Raw genomic sequence first — 22,213 nt, forward strand, 5'->3', positions numbered from 1 at the left:
TCTCTATAAAAAGAACCAACATTTACACCCAAATACACAGTGTCACTCTCAAAATCAGGAAATGGCCCACAAGCACTCCCATCCCCCGAGCAAGGTTGCCGGGTAAGAAAGGGAAATGCCCACATCACATGTAACCAAAAGGGCTCCATGAAGAAAGTAGACAGAAGGGAAGACGAGCCTGAAGGATCCAAAGGAATAATCCCCTTCTCCTCTTCGTCCTCTCCTCTTCATCCTCTACAGCCCTCATCCACTCACTCTCACGTTCAACATCTCCCGTGCTCTATGGCAACCCCCTTATTACCAAAAACTAATTTCAGGGATAATTGTGAGAAGGCCCAAGCTAAGTTCGCACATACGGCTGTCTCTCGATAAAAAGAACCAACATTTACACCCAAATACACAGTGTCACTCTCAAAATCACGACATGGCCCACAAGCACTCCCATCCTCCGAGCAAGGTTGCCAGGTGAGAAAGGGAAATGCCCACATCACATGTAAACGAAAGGGTTCCGTGAAGAAAGCAGCCAGAAGGGAGGACGAGGGTGAAGGATCCAATGGAAGAAACCTTTCTTTCGGCGATTTGCAGAAAGGGCTTGTTTTGATGTCTCAGGCTTGTTTAAGTGCTTCATATGCATGTGACAACGTTGTATGACTAGGGGAGGGTGTGAGGTGCATTTGAGGGACAGCGATTGGTTGCAAACCATGTTGGCAAAGGGTTCTCCGCCCCTCCGTTTGAACTGTCATCGGACAAACCTCGCCGGCTGGACTGTAGTTATGTTTTTAATAGGCTAATATTCCATAACAGCACACGAAACAATCAAGAGAATTGTGACCGAAGTTGGCTTGAATTTTGAAAAGCCAGGGAATTCAAGTCAGCTTGATATTTGAGTGGCCTGTATGAATTAGAATCCTATGTGAGTTTATGGCATATGTTGATGTGTTTAGTTATAATCAACTTGATGAGTAACGCATTCACGTAATGCATCAAGAACAGTCACTCTATGAGTTGAATGGGTAAAACATAGACATTTTGTTGAATTTTTTTTAAAAGATTTATTTCCATTTAGCAGTGAGTCACATTGGTAAAAATTTGCAAATAACTGCTAATCATTAACCTTAAAATGACACATCTCAATACTGATCTTCGTAGCTGGTTATTCTCAAGTTGGTATCTATTAGTGTTTTAAAAAAATTTTGGCCTTTACCTACTTTTGACAAAATTGTTTGTTTCAACGTATAATACCACACTTATAGCTACCCATTTTTCTCTCAAACCTTGGTTTGATCGAAAGTTATTGTGAATTATCTTATAGTCATCCAGAATTTCTTCTTTAAAGTGCTGTTGCCATTCATTAAAAAAAAAGTAGTCAATAAAATGCTCGAGTAAAGTTGTGATATCAGTCTTCCTAATTTAAATGGGAGCATTTTTAGCTGCATGAAAGTGCTTCACTAGTCCATTCAAATAAGTTTCACCCAAAAAAGTGTTAATTAATTTTTTAAGCACTTTTGTGTCCAAGGAGTGAGTCATATTTTGACATTGCTTCATCGATATCAACATAGCAACCCTCAAGGTGCCTGAAAGTAATGATACATGCAATTAGTACATAATGTCACTTTTGAAGAAGGTAAACGTGTTTCCCACAGGAATTTTAGATGTGATCAAAGTGTCAAAAGCTGAGGAAATTGTCATTAGATGCATTGTTCTTATTTTTCATCAATTATGTATCATTTATTTACCAAGTGGATTGAGTCACCAAAGTTTGAATTCAGTGGTAGCTCATCTTTTATGCTGTACTAAAGTATGCATCAATGAAAAAAACCATAAAATATTACAATGGCATCCATATTCAATAAATGCATAAATCTCATGTGTTCAGAATTTAATTTATCTGTGCATTTGTAAATATGTTAATGTCTCTACTGAAGTCACTACATGTAATGCAACAGAGTGTATCATTAGGGTTTGTTAAATCTTCGTTTTGTGTTTGATGTGTTGCCTTAGATGAAAAATTGGTTTTTTAACATTTTACTGAGCATTTGAGATTTTACAAAACTGCTATTACATACATTAAAATGAATGAATTCCATTTAATATTTTTATAAGCTTTGGAAAGGCTTGAATTTTCATTTGCATTAAGAGTGTAGTTTTGAGGCATACAAAAGACCTTAAGACCTTATACCCTTCCCCTACTATTTTCAGGCATAGCAGTTGTTTATTGTTCTCCCATTTGTATACTTATGTATTTTTTAGATTCTGTGATCTGTTGTTATCAGTAACAGCTATTGTAGAGTTGTTGTCAATAATGCCTGTATTCTTAGTCGACCCTGTAGTGCCAACCGACCCTGGATACGTCATCTGGCTGGGTTTCTAATGTTTGTACATATCATAGTGAAATGATTATCTTGAGAATTCCCAAGAACCTGGCAATTTTCAATCATGTATTCATGTATGTATGTTTGTATGTAATTATTTGTAAATCTCATATTGACTTTAGCCTTGCAGATGTGTAATTTGCCAATGGTGAAATAAATTTATTATTATTATTATTATTATTAATATTATTATTATCAGCCCCTACATAAACTGATCTTGCCCTACATACGCCACATCAAGCCCTACATGTGGCCTTTTTTGGTACTAAACGGGCCCTGTTGTAAGTGGCGCCATCGTTGAGAGTAGGTAATCGTTTCCAATTTGTTGTCCTTCTTTTGTCTTTTGGGTGTATTTCGGTTCTATGCCGTTCCATGCCCTGTAATCTGTTTTCTGGATTCATTCATTAAAACAGCCGAGCAAGAGTGGTGTGTTTTTCTTTCTACACCACGGTAATCCTACAATTTATTCACGAGGAATCCACTATCAATCACAGGTTATGGGCCCAGATGCTGGAAGAAACGTGAGTGAATTGGATTTGTAGTGAAAGACTTGTGAAAGTTAAAACTGGACACCTGTTTGTCATTTGCTCACGATGGCTGATTTTGTTTCTGCGAGTGGACCATGTAATTTTGGGATTTCTAAACTCAAAGGAAGAGATGACTACAAGAATTGGAGTTTCTCGATGACGAACTATCTACGACGTCAAGGCCTATGGAGTGCAGTAAATGGGAAGGATGTTGCTGAAGGTAAAGAGAGACGTGAGGAACGTGCTCTTGCGGACTTGTGTCTCATGGTAGAACCTCAAAACTACCAGTATGTGCAGGACTGCAAGACATCAAAAGAAGTTTGGGAAAAGTTGCGAAAGACTTTTGAAACCAAAGGACATTGGCGGTATGTTTATCTGGTACGTGCCATGTGTCAAGGCAAATATCAAGACTTCTCCGACATGGAATCGTACATTGCCCATATAACCTCTTTGGGGCAGGAGATGAAGAGCCTGGGAGAGGAAGTGAAGGACAAGTACCTGACGGCCATGATATTTTAAGGGCTGCCTGCTGAGTTTGACAGTATTGTCATGACTCTGTGTGCCGGGGAGGCTGAGATGAACTTGGAAACGGTTATAACCAAACTTTTGGATGATAGTCAACGCAGAGGTGTCACGAATGAAGAGTCCGATGATCGTTCAGCCTTGTACTCTAAGAAGAAAGTATCTTCGAAGAAGAGTAACAAGCAAGAGAAGTCCAAGGTTTGTTGCTGGCGCTGTCGTGAGATTGGTCATATATCGAAAGACTGTCCGACGAAACCGAAGGATTCAGAAGAGAAACAGAAGAAATTACCTGTCAACAAAAGTGAAGACAAGAAACCAAAGAAATCGACTGTGGCCAAAGATAAAAACACTGTTCTGTGTGCATTAAGAGCTCAGTGAGATGATAGCGTTATAGTGGTAGATTCAGGTTGTGATGGTCATATGTCACCTGACAAGAAGAATCTTGAAAACTACAGAGACAGTGTATGTGATCAGGGAGTGATGGTTGGTGATAATGGGAGGTTAAAGGTTGCTGGCACTGGTGATATAACTTTGAAATCTGATAATGCCATAAATAAAATGAGTAATGTTTTACATGTTCCAGGTTTGAGTGAAACTTTGTTGTCTGTTAGTCAGTGTACTGATCAAGGTATTAATGTACTGTTTACTTCTCGAGGTTGTCATTTTTTTAGATGCAGATGACTGTGAGGTGAAAGGATCAGTGCTGGGTACTGGAAGTCGAGTGAATGGCTTGTATCACTTGGATGGCAAACCAGCTGCAAAGACTGCATTGGTGGGGCGTGTGGAGGATTATGACTTGTGGCATAAGAGGCTGGCACATGCAGGGAGCCAGAAATTTAAGTTATTGAGCAGTCATTCTCCAGATATTCAATTTCATGATGTGAATACAGAGGTATGTGTTGGATGTGCAATGGGGAAGCAGTGCAGACAAAGCTTTCGTCGCTCCATTTCACCAAGAGCTTCTGAGCCACTAGATTTGGTTCATGCTGATTTGTCTGGCCCGTTGCCAGAGAGCTATGGAGGTGCCAAGTATGTATTAACAATTGTTGATGATTACTCTAGATTTGTGACTGTGTATTTTTTTGAAAAACTAATCTCAGACTACAGCTAAACTGAAGGAGTATGTATTCGAAAATGAGACACAGCTAGGCAAAGCTCTCAAGGTGTTTAGGTCTGATAATGGAGGTGAGTTTGTGAATAAAGAGTTGAGTATTTTTTTCAAATCAAAGGGAATAGTCCAACAGAGAACTGTACGGTATACACCTGAGCAAAATGGTATTGCTGAGAGGCAAAACAGAAATACTTTTAATGCAAGTAGAAGTATGATGTTCAATGCAAAGTGTTCCAAGAAACTGTGGGCTGAAGCTGTAAACACAGCTGTTTATGTGCAGAATAAATTGCCTCACAGTGGAGTTGACAATGCAATTCCTGAAGAGCTGTATACTGGTAAACCTGTGCAGTATGCCAATCTAAAAGTTTTTGGTTGTGATGCCTACGTACATGTACCAAAACAAGTTAGAGGTGACAAGTTATCTGCTCGGAGTAAGGGTATGTTTTTTGTTGGTTATGACTCTGAAAGTGAAGGGTATCGAATGATTGATCCTGCTAATCCTCATAAAGTATCTGTTCATCATAGTGTAAAATTTGATGAGCGTAAATTTAAAATGTGCTCTAAATCTGCTACTGATTTGGCTGATGTTGTTTATTGTCCTGTTCATGATTTAATTGCAGACAATGATGTTGAAACTGTGCCTGTTAATAACGATGTGGTTGATATGCATGATGATGATGCACATGGTGACTTTGAGGGAGAAAATCTAGGTAATGATTGTCCAAACCCAGAGAATAATGCTAATAGGAGGTATCCCTTGAGGGATAGAAAGCAGAAAGAATATCCTGATTTTGTGTTGTATGCTGCTTCTCTGTATGATGATGCTATTTTTGATGATCATGTGGAGCCAGTGACTGTAAAAGAGGCTTTATCTGGGAGAGATGCTGAACATTGGAAACAAGCTATGGTAGAGGAATATGAATCTTATGTACAGAATAATGTATGGGAGCTTGTTGATAAACCAAGTGGGAAAACTATTGTCAGATGTAAGTGGGTTTTTAAGATCAAACGTGATTGCCATGGAGAAATTGTAAAGTACAAAGCTAGGCTAGTAGCTGTTAGGTGTTCTCAAAAATATGGGATTGACTATAAAGAAACTTATGCTCCTGTTGTGAGATATAGTACTTTAAGGTTGTTCTTCTCATTGGCTGTAAAACTAGATCTGCAAATTCACCATGTTGATATTTCCACAGCATTTCTTAATGGAGAGTTGAAGGAAGAGCTTTACATGACTCAGCCTGAGGGTTTTTCATTGGAAGATGGTAAAGTGTGTCGGCTCAAGAGAGCTGTATATGGGTTAACCCTTTCGAGACCGCGGAGTTTTCGTCTTAGCTTGACTGCTGTACCGAGCCCCAAGAGACTCTTCTTTCTCGTGCTACGGAGCATTTTTGGAGGGCATTCGTTAAGAAGGGTCTCGCTGAACCTTTTTCGACCCCTCCATGTTGGGACTCCGCATTATCTCGGACTCTGAGAGTAGTTGTGCTCCCTCCTTTCCGGTTTTACGACCATACCTGCGGCAATGGTTCGCGGTCAACTTATGTATTGCTTATATGTATTTAGCAAATGGATAATTGTTGCTTGCACGTAAATTACAGACATAGAATATAATTCCTCATTTTTATCTGAGCATTGTCAAATTTTAAACGAAGTTCTAAGGCCATTATCAAAGCATTTAACGCAGCAACAATTTCCATGTTGATGTTTATACATAACTCGAGATATAAGTTAATATTTGTCGTAGAATTTCGTTTAAAAATTCTAAACGCTGCTCAAAAGACAAACAATTCAATTCTTAGTTTCTATTTCTTGAGAAATGAACAAATTTTTATTTCGAAAATTGACTCTATAAACAATTGTATGACCACTGTCCCTTACCGCTGAGAGGGGTTATAAAAGACGAACGGTCCGGGTACCTGCTCCCGGATTCGGAGGGTTAATCCTAAACCCCGAAGCGTTGGGTCCCGAGACAAAGGCGACCTAAACCCATGACCGTCCTGAAAGGGGGAGAGCTAGAAAACGTATATATACGGGTTTCGTTTTCTTGACCGGGAAAATCTCACACGTATATATACGCCCGTGGTCTCCCGGGTCAGGAAACGTCCACACGTATATATACGTGTACGGTAGGGAAAAGGTTAAAGCAAGCAAGCAAATGTTGGTATGAGAAAGTGCATGATGTTCTGTGTAACGTTGGGTTTATTCAGTCAAAATATGAGCCATGCGTGTACATCTATAGGAAGGGAAATATGATTGTAATTGTAGCGCTATATGTGGATGATTTCTTTATTTTCTTTAATGATGTGAAACAAGTGAGCAAGTTGAAGTTTGAATTGTCAAAGAATTTTTCTGTCAAAGATTTAGGTGATGTGTCTGAATGTTTGAGCATGAAAGTAACGAGAGTTGATGGTAGTATAAAGTTAGACCAAAGATCTTACTGTGAAAACTTATTGGCTAAGTTTGGAATGTTGGACTGTGTTAGCTGTAAGACTCCCATGGAAGCGGGATTAGTTTTGACCAAAGCTAAAGAGTGTGCCAAAGAATTTCCGTACCAAAAAGCCATAGGTGGGTTGCTATATTTGTCAGTATGTACAAGGCCTGATATAGCATTTGTAGTAAATTATCTGAGTCAATTCAATGAGTGTTATGGAAAGGAACATATGGAAAGCAGTAATGAGAGTGTTTAAATATTTGAGAGGCACAATGGATTATGGTATTGTATATTCTGAGACTGAAGGTGATGTAGTAGGATATTGTGATGCTTCTTTCGCAAATGATCTTGATCAAAGAAAATCTGTGTCAGGATATGTTTTCTTCTCATCTGGTTGATCCATTAGTTAGGAAAGTAGGAAGCAAGAAATCACTGCATTGTCTAGTACTGAAGCAGAATACATCAGTATAACCCATGCCTGTAAGGAAGCTATGTTCTTGAAAGGATTTATTTTTGAATTGTATGATAGGCCAGGTAGTGTGATTATGTACAATGATAATATGAGTGCATTGAAACTGACTGCAAATAATGGTTATCATGCTAGAACTAAGCATATTGATGTTAGGTATCATTATGTGAGGGAACTATGTCAGAATGGGAAAGTGACATTGTGTCATAAATCTACGCAAGAAATGATTGCTGATGTGTTGACAAAAGCACTTACATTTAAAAACCATGTTAATTGTATTTGTGCTATGGGTGTTTGTTAATGTGTACTATAATAAATTGTCATGATTAAGGGATAGTGTTGTAAGTGGCGCCATCATTGAGAGTCTGTAATCGTTTCCAATTTGTTGTCCTTCTTTTGTCTTTTGGGTGTATTTCGGTTCTATGCCGTTCCATGCCCTGTAATCTGTTTTCTGGATTCATTCATTAAAACAGCCGAGCAAGAGTGGTGTGTTTTTCTTTCAACACCACGGTAATCCTACAATTTATTCATGAGGAATCCACTATCAATCACAGGCCCTACTTGATATAGGATACCCAAACTAGCCTTACACCCTACAAAAACATGGCGGCCAAATATCGTCTGCTGATCACTTCAATTAAAGAATCTAAGTTACAATGGATATTTAGGGAGATGAGCTCACACGAGCCATTTATAATGTACAGTAACACAGCGGAAAGGTAATAATACGACCACATTATACCCATCAAGTGAAATAAATAATAAAATTGGCTGAAGTATAATAAGTAATATATAGTGGTAATTATCACCTTGTTTCTGCTGATATGTATTAATATTTTTCACATGAGAATAAAATACAATGGTAAACTTCCACACAATTTTATTTACAAAGTACCGACCCGGTTTCGATATTGACCTTGATAATGACACAACATGTCGAAACCGGGTCAGTACTTTGTAAATAAAATTGTGTGGAAGTTTACCATTGTATTTTATTCTCATGGATATTAAAACATTTCCACCAGATATCGCCGGACACTGTGAATATTTTTCACCCTTGGCACTTCGTACGCTTTTGAGAAACCAATATCGTTTAAGTACGACAATAGAAAACATATTTTCATGCCGCTATTTGCCTCATAATAAACTTAATTACAGAAGGTAAAAGTGAATGATGAACCTTGATGATGCAACGTAAGTTCTCACGTCAATGATCATATTTACCCTGCACTTATCACTATCTTGTACGTACCGCTTTTGAAGTAATTTAAAGACAACATGATTCTACTTTTGGCTCATTATGACAGTATTTGTAGCGATAATTGATGTACCGACACGACCTGGCGGACAACACCGATTGTTTATGTACCTTGAGCCGTTGGCCTTAACAATAAGCTTGAAAATTATCAGATGTCTTATCTTAGTTTCATAGTTAGGTGTCGTTATGCAACCAGAGTGGAAAACTGGCGCTGTGCCATCATCTACTTCATTTCTGGGAACTTGATGATGGAATTACCCCTCACCACTGATGTAAGGTCAACTCTGAAACGCATTTAGGGGCCTCTTGTTATGTAGGGACGGATGTGTGGCGTCGGCTAAGAATACAGGCCTAACATTTACTGTGGAGTTGTATCTCCCTTCCGGGGTTCAGACTGTGGAGGGACCCACCAGAGGGTCATGGGTATACATCATTCTGCACGGAGGGGTTCCCCGTTGGGTCACTCACAGGTTCATCTTCACCTCTTGCCTATCGTTGTGGCCACCCTTGGAGGGCCACCCTTGGCCGTGTGTCAATTGGAATGGGTAGAGGGAAAGTGGCGGAACATAGAGTAGCCATTATTTGGGCCCACTGCAGTAAGGGACTGCGTTAGAGGCACTTCATTGTGAGGCCCTCCCGGTGCAGTGCCTCAAGAATGTGGCACAGGTCCAATGCTGGGATGTGGAATTTTTAGGATTTTGTAACCTGGGAGTTAGAATGATGCCAGTGCCAAACAGAGCCACCTGGGAATGCCAGCCAGGTGTGCTGAGCACCTTTTTTTTTTACTTTAGTTGTCAAACTCCATTCTGATATTATGTCACGGATTGGGGTTGTATAATGCACAAAATGTGTGTGCATTGTATGACATTGTGTGATTGCACATATGCATGTCAGTGGGTTTTTTTCTGATCATAAATTGTGGCCTAAGCTGCAGATGGTTGGGCATTTTGCAAATCACCTCTCATTCTGGTGAGTTTGTGACCCACCAGTGGGTCATGCTTGCCCTTTTGTTTATAGACACGCCAAGACTTACATATCTAACTTCTTATTTGTTAAATGGTAACAGCATAATGAAGATAAGCAGTGAATTTGCCATTGTGCTGGGAGGATCAGGGATGCCGACTTACAAAAAATATTGGGGGGGCCCAAACCTGGGATCTTGCCCCGGTAAATTTTATAAGTAGTGAGTTTTAAGTGTTTTAAGCATTTTAGAAGATTCATATGATCAACATTAGAACCCTGATAACTCGAATCTCAATATGTGGACACTCCGGGGAAAATCGACAAGCCTGACAAATTTTTTCCTCACACCCGTAACAAATTTTTTTGGGTGCTCGGGCCCCCTCAAGCTCCATGGAGTCGGCGACACTACAGAGGATGTTGGGTGTGAACCAATGGTGGATCATGCCAAGGTGGACATGTTAATTTTGTTAATCCTATTAGTCCATGTTGTCTTTCTATTGACTGTTCTATTACCCAGGGATATTTTTACTTCTTCCTTAGGGGAATATTTAGGCTACCTCATAAAAATAATGAATACAGGAATGAAATGGGCTACATGTGGCTGTGTACAACTGCAGCAAGAAAATCCTTGTCTTATAAATTGTATGAAACTCAAGTTAGGCATGCCTCAGCACAATTACCTTGAAGGTCTTCAAGAATGAGTGTTTTAGTCTTTTCCTTAAATAGAGAAAACTGAAGGGGAAAAATCTTCAAAGTCTGAAGAATATTTTGCAGTTGGAGGGCCTCACTCTACTTCTCAATGTAAATATGTATGTACATGGTTTACTGTTTTTGACTGTCTTAAAGTGTTCTCCAATTTCCTCATTTTCCACATCCTTGATTACATACATTTGAGTAAATTTACTGTGATAATCAGTCGGGAATTAATTTTCTGACTGTAATTGCATGTGTTCATTCCCATCACCCGATTGTTGGATGTTTATATAAGACCTGAAACCAGATGTGTATTTAGATGCACCCTTTGAAGAACGTGATGAAATTTTTTTGATTTCCTCACCTGACCACCTTGGAGGGATCGAATCCTGTCCTCCCATGAAGAACTCTGCGGTTATTAAAAGCTACCAAGTCTCCTGGCAACATGTGAAATTTGAGTTCTGAGGATGGGTCTCGCATCTTCTTGGACAGCAACTGGAATTCAGAGGTAAAAATCCTGAGTGTCTGAGTTCATGCGGTACAAGTAGCCCTTATGATAGTCTGCTTAAACTTAGGTTTCTAGTTTTTATGATTGAATACATCAAATATATACATTCTGTGAATGTTCAAAGAGAGGAAAAATGCCTTAAAAGTGGAAGAAAATATTGTTTATGGATTTTTAACACGATAGTGAACAGAATTTCATGCATTTTACGATTTTCTACATTCCATCTTCTATATTATTTCTACTGTATAGATACCTTTTTCTCAACTTATACGCAACCAAACTCTACAAATGAGGTACCAAAATGCACAGAATTTATCAGAGAACATGCGACAGCATATCTTACTTCCTAAATATTGCTATTGTTTCCTAAAATTGGTTTTAAAATAATAAAAAAAAAACAAAAACCGGTAAATATTCCTGACGTTAACGGCACACAAACTGATACATTTGTTCATTTGCAACAATATCTCGCATTCTTTAAATAACTTTTATCAAAATGCGGCTGATTCCACATTCAAGTCTCCTGTTGATACGTAAGTATGAGTCATGATGTGCGTTTAACAGAGGATAGTGTAATTACTTCCAATGTTGTGTTTGAAGAGGTCCTCTGACCTCAATTGGTACATGAACATTCCAATTAAATTTGTACATAAGACCCTGCCTTTTTTTTCTACATTTTAAAATTAGAAACGCGCCTATCCCTCTGTGGACCTGCATTGAAAAGAGCAGGGGAAGCCCTCTGGGAGCGGGCGCATCACGCTCGTATTACAGGAAAGGTATTCCATGCTTTTTTGGAACCATTAAAAGTTAGAACCCCTTATAAGAATGACGTCAATTTTCCCCAACAGGATGTAATGTAATGTTTGATGCGCGATGCCGAGAAATCAACTTTAATATTTGTGATGTTGAATTCTAACGTGAGAATGAAAACTTAGCATGTTTTGGTCCAAAAGATGCTTAAGCTTTTGGAACACATTGCTGCAAGCCTTACCTTGTAAGCATGATAAAATGGGACCACGACATGAGAAGGGCTCTGGACTGGACCCATTGTACGGTTGTTGTAATGGATTTCAGTGATATCTCCTTCAGAGTTCAAACAAATAATTGGCCACAGTTGAGAGTACCGATTCTGTAAGGCAATGATAATTTTAAAATCATGTAAACATTTTGCTGTGAAGCATTTGGTCTCCTGAATCATCATCCACTCACCCCTTGGTTCTTAATTTGGAATCGAATAGGTGTGCTTGTCAAAATGTGGAACGCAGCAGGCTCGTTATCCTCCAACCACTTGGCTGCTCGGAAGCCGTCTACAAAGAAGGACATACCACCAGGGTCCTCTCCCTGTTCTTTGGGGTTGTTTGCCTGTAGGGGGTAATTTCATTAAATTTATCATTGTACCAATTTAAAAAAATTAACTTACAAGGGGAGACCACGAACCTTGCTCCGCCTTTCTCAATGCCATATTTTTTATGGCCTTCGGAATGGTGAACACATCCCTGAACTAGCAGTGAACTACCGCATGAAAACTAATTAATTACAGCCAAACTAAGGCCCATTCAACGGAACCACTGCTAGTTCAGGGATGTGTTCACCATTCCGAAGGCCATAAAAAATACGGCAATGAAAAAGGCTGAGCAAGGTTTGTGGTCTCCCCTTGTTGGTGGAAATATATTATGTATTGGATGGATAAGTATGTATTTCAATTCACGTTTGCCATTCCTTAAAAAGCTTTTAATGCAAAGGATATGATTACTCCTTTAGTGACCTTTTCATAAAAACATTCATTCAAGGGTGCCTTTTGATTGGACCACACCTCACTTCCTCCCCATGCGAGGGCTAATTTAAATTTTTACTCTGAGGCAGCAACAGATTTCTCTGAAATTAGCAGTGGGGAGGGTGGTGACAATATTTTAAGGCATTTGAAATCATGAAGAAATTTTTTTTAAATCCTTTTTTATGAGAATCAGCTTAAGCTTATTCGACAGATGGAAGCAAATGCAGATTCAGAGGAAGAATAAAACAATGGCAAGTAGCAACGCAAAATGCGATTCAGAATCCAGAACAAAATTCATTAACTAAGGAGACTGATCGTTAAATGTAAGGATCAGAAAGACCAATTGGATAGATGTGGAGTATATTCATTGAAATGCAGCGATTGCAATGGTGTATACGTGGGACAGACAGGAAGAAGCTTTGGAATCAGGAAGAAAGAACATTTAAGTGCTAACAAACATAACAAAGATGAAAAAAGTAATTTTGCTAAACACTTTATATGCGACTGCCATAGAAGCGATTTTAAAATGAATATTTTAAAATTTTGCAATGACCGCCGTGAACTGGACTCTAGGGAAAAGTTAGAAATTTTAAAAATTATTGAAAGACAAGACAGCACTCTTGTAAGTGAATATCTCTACCCATCCTTTTCCCCTATTCTGGCGTCCGTTTTAAAATTCAACAAGTAACTATGTAACAATAAGATAAACAAATCATAATAAGCGCCTGAAAATTATGATAATTCATTGAAACCTGGGACGCTCTCTGATAAAAAATAAGTGGTATAAGTAATTGTCTGATATCCAGGAAAAACTCAGAATTCAGAGTTGAAACTGCATTTTTCTTACCTTGAGGCAGTGGAGCAACTGCATCCCTGGAGTCTTCTCCCTGTAATTCATGTCCGTGTGGTGGTGGAGGTAGAGGCCACTGTAAGCCAGGTGGGCTGTTGGATCTGGCTCATTTATCACATCAAAAGTCACCCCATATTGTGTTTCTTTCACGTATGCAAAACGTTTCACAACTTCCACAATTTTACCCTGTGAGGAAACTATGATAAGTACAAAATATCATTTATACTCCTCAAATTAACTAACACTTGGGATGCAATATTTACTAGCATGTAGCTCATTAAATTCAAGTCATCTAATCTGTTCAGCCGATGGTGTCAATAAATTTTCACATGAATCTGAGTGTGGTGAATTACCTAAGCACCTAATTAACTTTGCTGTTAGATTTTGGTTTGGTTTAATATAACTACCCTACTACCAGCTTTATTGGTTAAGTTTATTCTACGGGGATCGGGTTGGTGTGGTGGCTAGAGTGTTGGCTACCCACCCGGTGGGCTAGGGTTCAAATCCCGGCGGTGATGGAGAATTTTTTTTAGAGACTGTCCCATCCCTGCTTGAATGTAGTGTGGAGGACATTGCAAGTGCAACACTCTGTCCGTCAGATGGGACGTAAAGCCGTGTTCCCCTTGGTGCCTTTCGTTTGGAGCAGGCTAATGCCCACGCCAGGTTTCTCTCCACCCTTCCTTCCATACCCTTCCCTCATGGCACAAATGACCTAAGCTGTCGGTCGCCTCCTTCAAATACCATATGTTTATTCTACACCTGATTCTCTTCAACAGAATGTCCTGATTCAATCTGTACCAAGTATATTTATTCTTGACCTCCAATCCCCATATTCTCAGGTGTATATACAACAGTCCTCATCTATCTATCCATCGTTATTTCAATATATTTATTTCAATCCATGCACCTCAACTATTCCTTGTTTTCAATGACAGCTTTAAATGATCCCCTTAGACAACTGGATCCTACCACAAAATTCTTGTCTATTCTTGCACCCTTACCATATTCTCTGCATCATCGTAACTCCTGCATTAGTATTTTTTCATATAAAGTTACTATAGTTGTGTAAAATTAAGGGGGGGGCAAGTCATGGTTGTTCAAGTACGTAAGATTTAAGCATGGAAAAGGTGAATGAAATCAACATTTTAAGGAAACTGTAACAGCTCTTTATTAGTTTTTAAAATTATTTGCTTGAAAAAATATTATTTTCCTCAAAAACATTTGCAATTTTTGCTTCTGGGGGGGGGAAAGCAGCTGCCCCCTCCTGCCCCTCGCTGGGTACGCCCATGGTTACTGGAGATGCAAGTAAGGGGTCATAGTCGAGTTTGTGTCGGGAGAATAATGATTGAAGCCAAGAAGTGTTCCTTAGCATGCTTGATGTTGCCATCATTCAAGACATTCAAAACCGACCTGTGATCCTTCCCAAATATTGGCAATGGAAGCTCTGATTATTCTTTGGGTTGACTGTCATATGGAGGATAATTGAGTTTGAACTGTTGAAAATCATATGGGTCACTCAAAACATCGATCAGGTGATCAGTTTGGCTGAATATTTGGGGTTCTCAAATTTTTATTTGTGGCATATTTTTCAAAATCTAGTCGCTCGTAAGTGGTTAAAAATGTATTCATTTAACACAGGTAGTGTACCTACATCAAGATCTATAAATATGTAAGTATCTTGATTGCCTAAAAAGCTGCTACAATTTCATTTAGAGACTTTTAATTGAACCTTTTCTGGCATTAAAGTCCTTTAGATCTATGTACCTTTAAATATTTATGGTAATGGCATGCCTTCTTTGAAAATATGTCTCCATGGGGACATATTGTGTCTTAAAATTATGATATAAATGAAATGACAAATAAGCTGTATTAAGAATTCATTTTTGTTTGGAGGTTTTATGGGCGACTGTCTGAGTGAATCCGTTAGCAGGAAATTTATATAAGAGAGCCATGATGCCCCCAAATGAACAGATATTTATAGCTACTGACCTCCTCCAATCAACTAGGGTGTTTTTAAGTCGCCACCTTATTAAAAGGTCATATCCATGAAAGATATTGCTAAGAGATCTTTGAAGTTCAATAGTTTCATAAGCTTAAATACCACTGTCATTCAATTACCTGTTTAGGGGGCACATTTCTCATTACAGCAATTCCATATTTGTGCACCATCTCCAGCCAAGTTTTCAGACCTTCATCACTATCCATGACTTCGTTATAGGAAATTTCTGGGAACTGCTTCCAAATGCTTGTACGATCCCAGAGAATAATTGGTGGTCTGTTAGGATGTGTATCATGTGACTCAGATTCAAAAGTTTCATGCATGAAGGACTGGCCGTACTTGTAGAGCCTGCAACAATCGAGACAATAATCAACGGATGCCCACCAAGTAGATAAGCTGATCTCCAATTGAAAAAAAAAGTCCTATTCACAGTCAAGGAATACATAGTCACTTTATTTTACTGGCATATTGCATAAAAATATCCAGAGATGCCGACTTACAAAAAATATAGGGGGGGCCCAAACTGGGGATCTTGCCCTGGCAAATTTTATAAGTAGTGAGTTTTAAGTTTTTTTAAGCATTTTAGAAGAATCATATGATCAACATTAGAACCCTGGTTAATCGAATCTCGATATCCGGACACTCCGGGGAAAATCAACAAGCCTGACACATTTTTTCCTGACACCCATGACCAATTTTTGAGGGGGCTCGGGCCCCCTCAGGCACCATGGAGTCGGCACCACTGAAAATATCCCTTGGCATATTTCAATTCCTGACCTCGGAAGGTGATATACCTTCTTTAGATTTCAATGACTTAAATTTTATTACCAACACTTAAATATGAACTAAATGCAAAATGATGTAGAAATGTGGCATGTTTGAAAGTACATAAGTAACTACCCCATACTAACCAGCTTGAGTCAAAAGTAGAGATGTGCTCATCTTCATTCTCCATCCATGTAACGATTAGCTGTCCCTTTTCATTCACATAGAAAGATTTTGGTTTCGTATTGACATCCAAGGATGGGGTGTCCACCAGTTTTTGTCTTGTTTCTGGACTTATACATTGAGAGCATTTACAGTTGTCTCGCAGCTGTGGTAGAGAAATAATACAGTTGAAAGGCTAAGGAGTGAAATGTTTTTTCTTTTGACTTATAAATAGGCTTACATTTCCTGACTTTTTGCACTCTAGGCTCAAATCTGTGGTTGAGAAAAGTATTCCAGAAATTTCATTCCCTTATAGCAATCTTATTTATCAAGATATATGTAGTGGATTGCATCCTAGTATTATTGCTATCCTTGCCTCTTAAACTATTCAGGTGACCCCTGTGTAATTTGAATATAAAAGTAGGGTGTGAAAAGAATAGCATTGAATGAGTGAAAAATGGAGGATGAAGGGGCCTTAAATTTCATTACCAAGGCTAAAAAGTTTCTGTCAATTACTCCATGATGCAGAGAAATTAGAAATTTTGAAATAATGGTAAAAAGCTGATGAAATTATCGGATATTTCTTTCATTGCCAAAATATGTCCCTGGGGTTGGAATTTTCACTTTACACCCTTTTTTTTATCAAATACTCAGTCCATTCCACTTGAAACATGGTTGTTGCTGAAGATTTTTATAATTGCAGTACATTGCCTCCTCTGGAATTTTGACAATGTTTTCTTTGATCTGTCCCAGGAGCTAGGGAACTTCTTTGGTCTAATCCTCAACACTAGACCCTTCAAAATTCCTTTAAATGTAGTTGCAGGCTGAAAGATTTGGCCATTCTTTGGGCAGCTGTCAGGATGTCAGTGAATTGCGCTCACAATGACCATGCACCCTGCACTACTCCATTTCTCTATTCAAACTAAATTTCTGACACACTGAAAGAATAGTGCCTTTCTACCATTTATCGAACATCTGAGTGGCTGCAAAAATTCAATTCAAAATTTCCCATCTCTCTGAGTGACCCTAATGGTAGTATCATTCTGTGACAAGTTTAGATTTCACCACTCTTAAAAAAGGCTGATTTATACTCCTCATTGTGCAGAATAATGATTACATATGCTACCTAAATTCTATGAACCTGCGAGGGAATGGAATCAAACCAATCTTAAAGCTGAAAGAAAATGACAGATAACCATCGTAGAGCAGTTGCCTGACAAAATTTAAAGGAAAGTTTATGAGAGTCTTTCCGTGGGAAAAGTTGCTATTATACCATGAAACTCCAAGGAAAGAGTGGGTGGTGGATAGCATGCACAATGGGGAAACTATTTTTAGGTGAAATTTAGTGCTTTCAAAGTGGAACACTGTATTTCAGCAAAAATTTCCTTGGATTAGTGTACCTTACTTATACTTTTCTAAGTTTATTCAATATGAGTTTATTGAGCTGAAAATTTAGTCAGTATATCTATTTATCCTTCAGCTGCCTGATTTAAATACAAATGGTCACCCTTTCCTGCCATATTTTATTCCAACCTTTTATTTTTCTTGTGTCCAAATAGTGAACTGAACTTCACGTATTTCACTAATGCTTTAGGGAGTCTATGATGAAACTTTGTAGGAGGTCCTGCCTGCTCTGTCATACCTACTGGTGATATGAATTTTGTTTTGGCTAAAGCATTTAGATCGAATGAGTAAACTCATTTAGAATATTGGTGGTTTTAGAGAATTCATATGACAGGTTAATGAATCCTCTTAGTACCGTCCTCTTTAAAATGGTACTCACGACGATTACCAGGGATTTTTTGACTAATGTGTACGATTTTAATCGGAATTTTAAAAATACTTCAATATGACTGTGCTGGGGCTACTTTTTTTAATTTTCCCTTCTTACATACGTTATCCATAAAAATGTTACCTATATTGTTTTCTCCTGTGTAGAAGGATAATGTTTACTTTTGATATCTACTGAAAAGTAATCGGCCAATTGATTGGACCCTGGCAATCATCTGACATACCTCTCGGTCATATAGATCATCTGAATGTCTCTTAAAGCATAAAATTAGTTGAATAGGGTAGTTTCCTTCATCAAAGAAAACGAAAGGCATTGATTGCCATTCATCACCCACCATTTGTTTATTCATAATACACAAATTATTTGGTTTTTGAAATACCGGTTTAGACGAATGGCAAGGGTCAAATTTTATCCTCATTTGAAAAAGGCCAGATTGGCACCCATGTGATTCCACTCCACGTGACGTCACAGGGACCTAGTTTCTACACGAGAGGATAGGAGTTATACATCGTATGAGGTTACCAATGCATGCATGAGGCACAGAGCTCAGGGAAACATGTCTTAATAATCACCTATTAAAACTGGCTAAGGTCGGAAAGTTTTCTTCGTTTGATAAGATATTAATAAACCTTTTTTAAGCCAAGCGCTACCAGCCAGCAAGGTACTCAGCTACCCGCTAGCATCCTGCGTCCTATCAGCGCTCAGAGCCTCGATCAAGGTCACCTCACAAGGCGGGAAGGGGAACCAGAAATGCGTCGCACGGACTTTTTCCCATCATTCCTACTTACGCGTCACGTTTTGGCGCGCTTGAAAATTTTCACTTTTCATTTAATCGCAAAAAATAGGTATCGTCATTTAAAAATCTAAAAGCGTGAAATACGTACTCCAGGAGTAATAATCTTTCGATTTAGGCAAAAAAAAAATAATAGGAAACCTCCCTATTATTTGCTGTATAAAATTAGTAATTAAATCAGTGTACCAGGGGCAGATCCAGGATTTCTTTCTGGGGGGGGGGGGGCACAAGCAAGGCCGTATCCAGGATTTTGTTCTGGGGTGGGCACAAGGATACCTCGTTATACAAAACGAACGCAAGGGTAATGGGACTGTATTAAAAATCTTGCATATTTTTTAAGTGTCTGAAGGGGGGGCGAGGGCCCCTTGCCCCCATAGATCTGCCTATGCAGCGTGCTGCTCAGTGTAATTATTATTTTGTGATTAGGCCGAGGATTGAGAGTTTATTTTGCTTGGCCAATGTGAGTTAACGTGTGAAAATCTCTCATTTATCTGATGCTTCATTATTTTCAGCCAGTGTTTATCCTTTACACGTTGTGTACGGATGGCAAGAATTCTCGTCATTTTTTTCCCGTACATTCCGGACGGATGACAAAGATTCTCGTCATTTAGGCGCGTCAACCCAAACAATTCTAAAGCCTACAATATGTATTCGTTAGTATGTTTTCAGTTGTTGTTTGGTATTCATAATGAATTGATGCATCATAACATTTGATTGGGTAAAGTTATATTCTAAACATTAGCTTTTTAACCATGTTTAAACCAAAGGCATTACGTCCTAATAGGCACATATTACCTAGAATCGGCGTTTCTAGGAATTTAAATACCCCGGTACACAACGTGTTAACATTTGGAGGCAATCATAAAATGAGGTGTTAATATGGAGAATGGAGAATTTGTCATCCCGTTATGGCAAGTTGAATGTCCTTAACTGTTATCACTTGACTGTCTCGACCTTGGAATCAAGCAACTGCTCAAGTGGAATGCTGAGAAAAGTATTGTGTGGAGTTGGAAAAATACTACTTGCCCAAATGTTCTTGAAGTCTGCCGTTTTGTGGTTGTCAAAGCACACCTTGATGGACTGGTGACTCGAGGGCATGGCTGAAGATACCAGTGGATTTTGCATAACATCTGCCTTGATTGCTGTGCTTTTGCCTGAAAATGCCATTTTCCATATTTCATCAGGAATGAAAAAATTGAATGATGGGGTGGAAGACGAATTAAAATTTCATTGGACCTCCCGGTGATTGATAATTTTAGTAATATCTTCTCAGGTTTGGCACTGGGTTAAGCTAGTGGTCTGTTTCATCTAGTAAAAATCCATAATTATGAGCTGCATGGCCTTAATTGTTACCATTGATTGACTCGACACTACAACCAAGTCCTCCCTCAATTTCAATATTGATAAATATAAATGTTTTGTAAAGTTCACCATCAATAAAGTCTCAGGAAAGAGATACTATGAATTGAGCGAAGACTGCATCTTGATAATGACTCGGTGACAGCGGCGTAGCCGGGGGGGGTCCGGACCACCCCCCCAGGCCCCAAAATATAAAAACACAATTATTTTTCTTCATAAAATACAACTAAATATTGAAATATCATGAATGTACAAAAATTCTTTAACAAATTAAGTTTTATCGATTATGAAATGTGTTAAAATTAGGTTAAAACCCTCTACTCAGTACCCAGTTTTTCAAAAATTCCCCCCCCCCCCCCCCTGGTTTTGGACCCCCCCTGAAAGAAATTCCTGACTACGCCACTGCTCGGTGAAATGTTAGTATAATGGGAAACCCATTGCAAAACCTGAGAAAAATATTATATTTACTAAATAAAAAGAAAAACACCTTGCTTTTTTGGAATTTAAGCGCTTATTATTTCGCCGAGAGGAGAACATAGAGGAAGCATATTGCACCGTCATCATATATACCTCAGGAGGCCGCGTCGCTTTTTCTGGACGGAATCCAATGTACTTACATTTTATGAAGGTCGAGGTCGCGGGCTGCCATTTGGACAAGATATTTTTCGACAGACCGACAGAGCTGACCAGTCGTCCGCAGCAGCGTAGAGCCATCTTGTCTCACTACCTCTATCACACTCCTCGCGGAAAAAACAACACTCTCATGGGAAAAATTTAACACACAGATCGATCACCATACACTCGGTTGAATGTAGCGCTCGTCCAGCTTAGGTGTATGCACGGAATGAGAATGCGATACGCTCACAGAATGAGAAGAAATATCTATTGCGCTCGAGGTGGATCTTAGCGTGCGGTTTGAAATCTCTTCGCACCGATGAGCACTTCTCTCCTTCGCTCCGGTCCCCCTCGCGATCAAAGACCACTTCCTCTCTCTGCCTGACTCGGCATTGCCTGAACGATCTTCAAGCGACGTAGCCGCGCGGGTCATAGGTCATTTTGCATATGTTTTTACTGCTGATAAGCGGTGGGGAACTTGTGATTAGCACACGTACTTTTACAAACATTAGGATCTACTTTCGCGATACTGTGCGGTATTAATAATTCATTCGCTGCTCATCTTATTTTTTTTTCTCCACGAGTCGCTCGGCATCAGATTTTCGATACAAATTTGATAGAAAGAACTGTTCAAAAATTTTTTTTTGCATCGCACACCTTCCTAAGGTGACCCCTTCTAGTTTATGGCTTTCTAAACATTTAACTGTACCCTTTAAGGTCACCAGCTTCCTGGTTACTCGCTGGAGCGCGATGGATCTCAGCGGTTGTCACGCCTGGATATTTCGGCTCGAGTAAATACTAGGCTATTGCCTTTCGTTTGGTTTACGGTCTCGGAGATAAGGGAATTTTCGGAGGAACTTATCGTAAATCGAGAGCAGAGGCCTAGTGTCGTTAATCACGTTTTGTTTGCGTCGTGCCCGTCGGAGTCCCCCACAAGAGGCTATAATGATCACTCACTCTCCTCCGCTGCTGTGTCTTCGTCCTCGTCGACTTCGATATCAAGGTCGTATCCAACGCGTCTCATCAATGGATGCCAGGCTGCTTGAGTGCCTCATTTAACATCGTTAGCATTTACTCGCCCTCTTTCCGGCATTGTTCCAGAACCTTCCTCATTATTTTTTCTACGACCTCGAAATTCGCGATTTTTTTTGCATCTACTACTTGTATGGTGACATGATCATGAATTTTCCCGCCTAAATGAAGACCCTGAGTTAAATCGGTCGGTTTGAAATCGACGGTTTCGTCGCGTAGTC

General features: G+C 39.1%; 1 protein-coding gene across 1 annotated transcript; it reads right to left on the reverse strand.

The window, feature by feature from the left end:
- Positions 1–1,046: 1,046 nt before the first annotated feature.
- LOC124161839 (gamma-butyrobetaine dioxygenase-like) lies at positions 1,047–21,888 on the reverse strand. The gene is made up of 9 exons (XM_046538050.1): positions 20,963–21,888; positions 20,013–20,140; positions 16,386–16,567; positions 15,594–15,822; positions 13,473–13,661; positions 12,061–12,213; positions 11,843–11,980; positions 10,708–10,838; positions 1,047–1,574 (listed from the first exon to the last, which is right to left on the reverse strand). The coding sequence occupies exons 1-9, from the start codon at positions 21,057–21,059 to the stop codon at positions 1,496–1,498; spliced, it is 1,326 nt and encodes a 441-aa protein (XP_046394006.1). The 5' UTR covers positions 21,060–21,888; the 3' UTR covers positions 1,047–1,495.
- Between the last annotated feature and the right edge of the window lie 325 nt (positions 21,889–22,213).

The sequence above is a fragment of the Ischnura elegans genome, chromosome 7 (assembly GCF_921293095.1).
Source record: "Ischnura elegans chromosome 7, ioIscEleg1.1, whole genome shotgun sequence".
Taxonomy (NCBI): Eukaryota; Metazoa; Arthropoda; class Insecta; order Odonata; family Coenagrionidae; genus Ischnura; species Ischnura elegans.

Excerpts from the sequence above, each read along its gene's own strand:
- LOC124161839 (XM_046538050.1), bottom strand. The coding sequence starts at position 21,059 with ATGGCTCTACGCTGCTGCGGACGACTGGTCAGCTCTGTCGGTCTGTCG. Across the intron at positions 20,141-20,962 it reads GACCTCGACCTTCATAAAAT|GCAAAAGCACAGCAATCAAG; the intron begins GTAAGTACATTG and ends TGGCATTTTCAG. Across the intron at positions 15,823-16,385 it reads TCTACTTTTGACTCAAGCTG|GCTCTACAAGTACGGCCAGT; the intron begins GTTAGTATGGGG and ends CGATTGTTGCAG.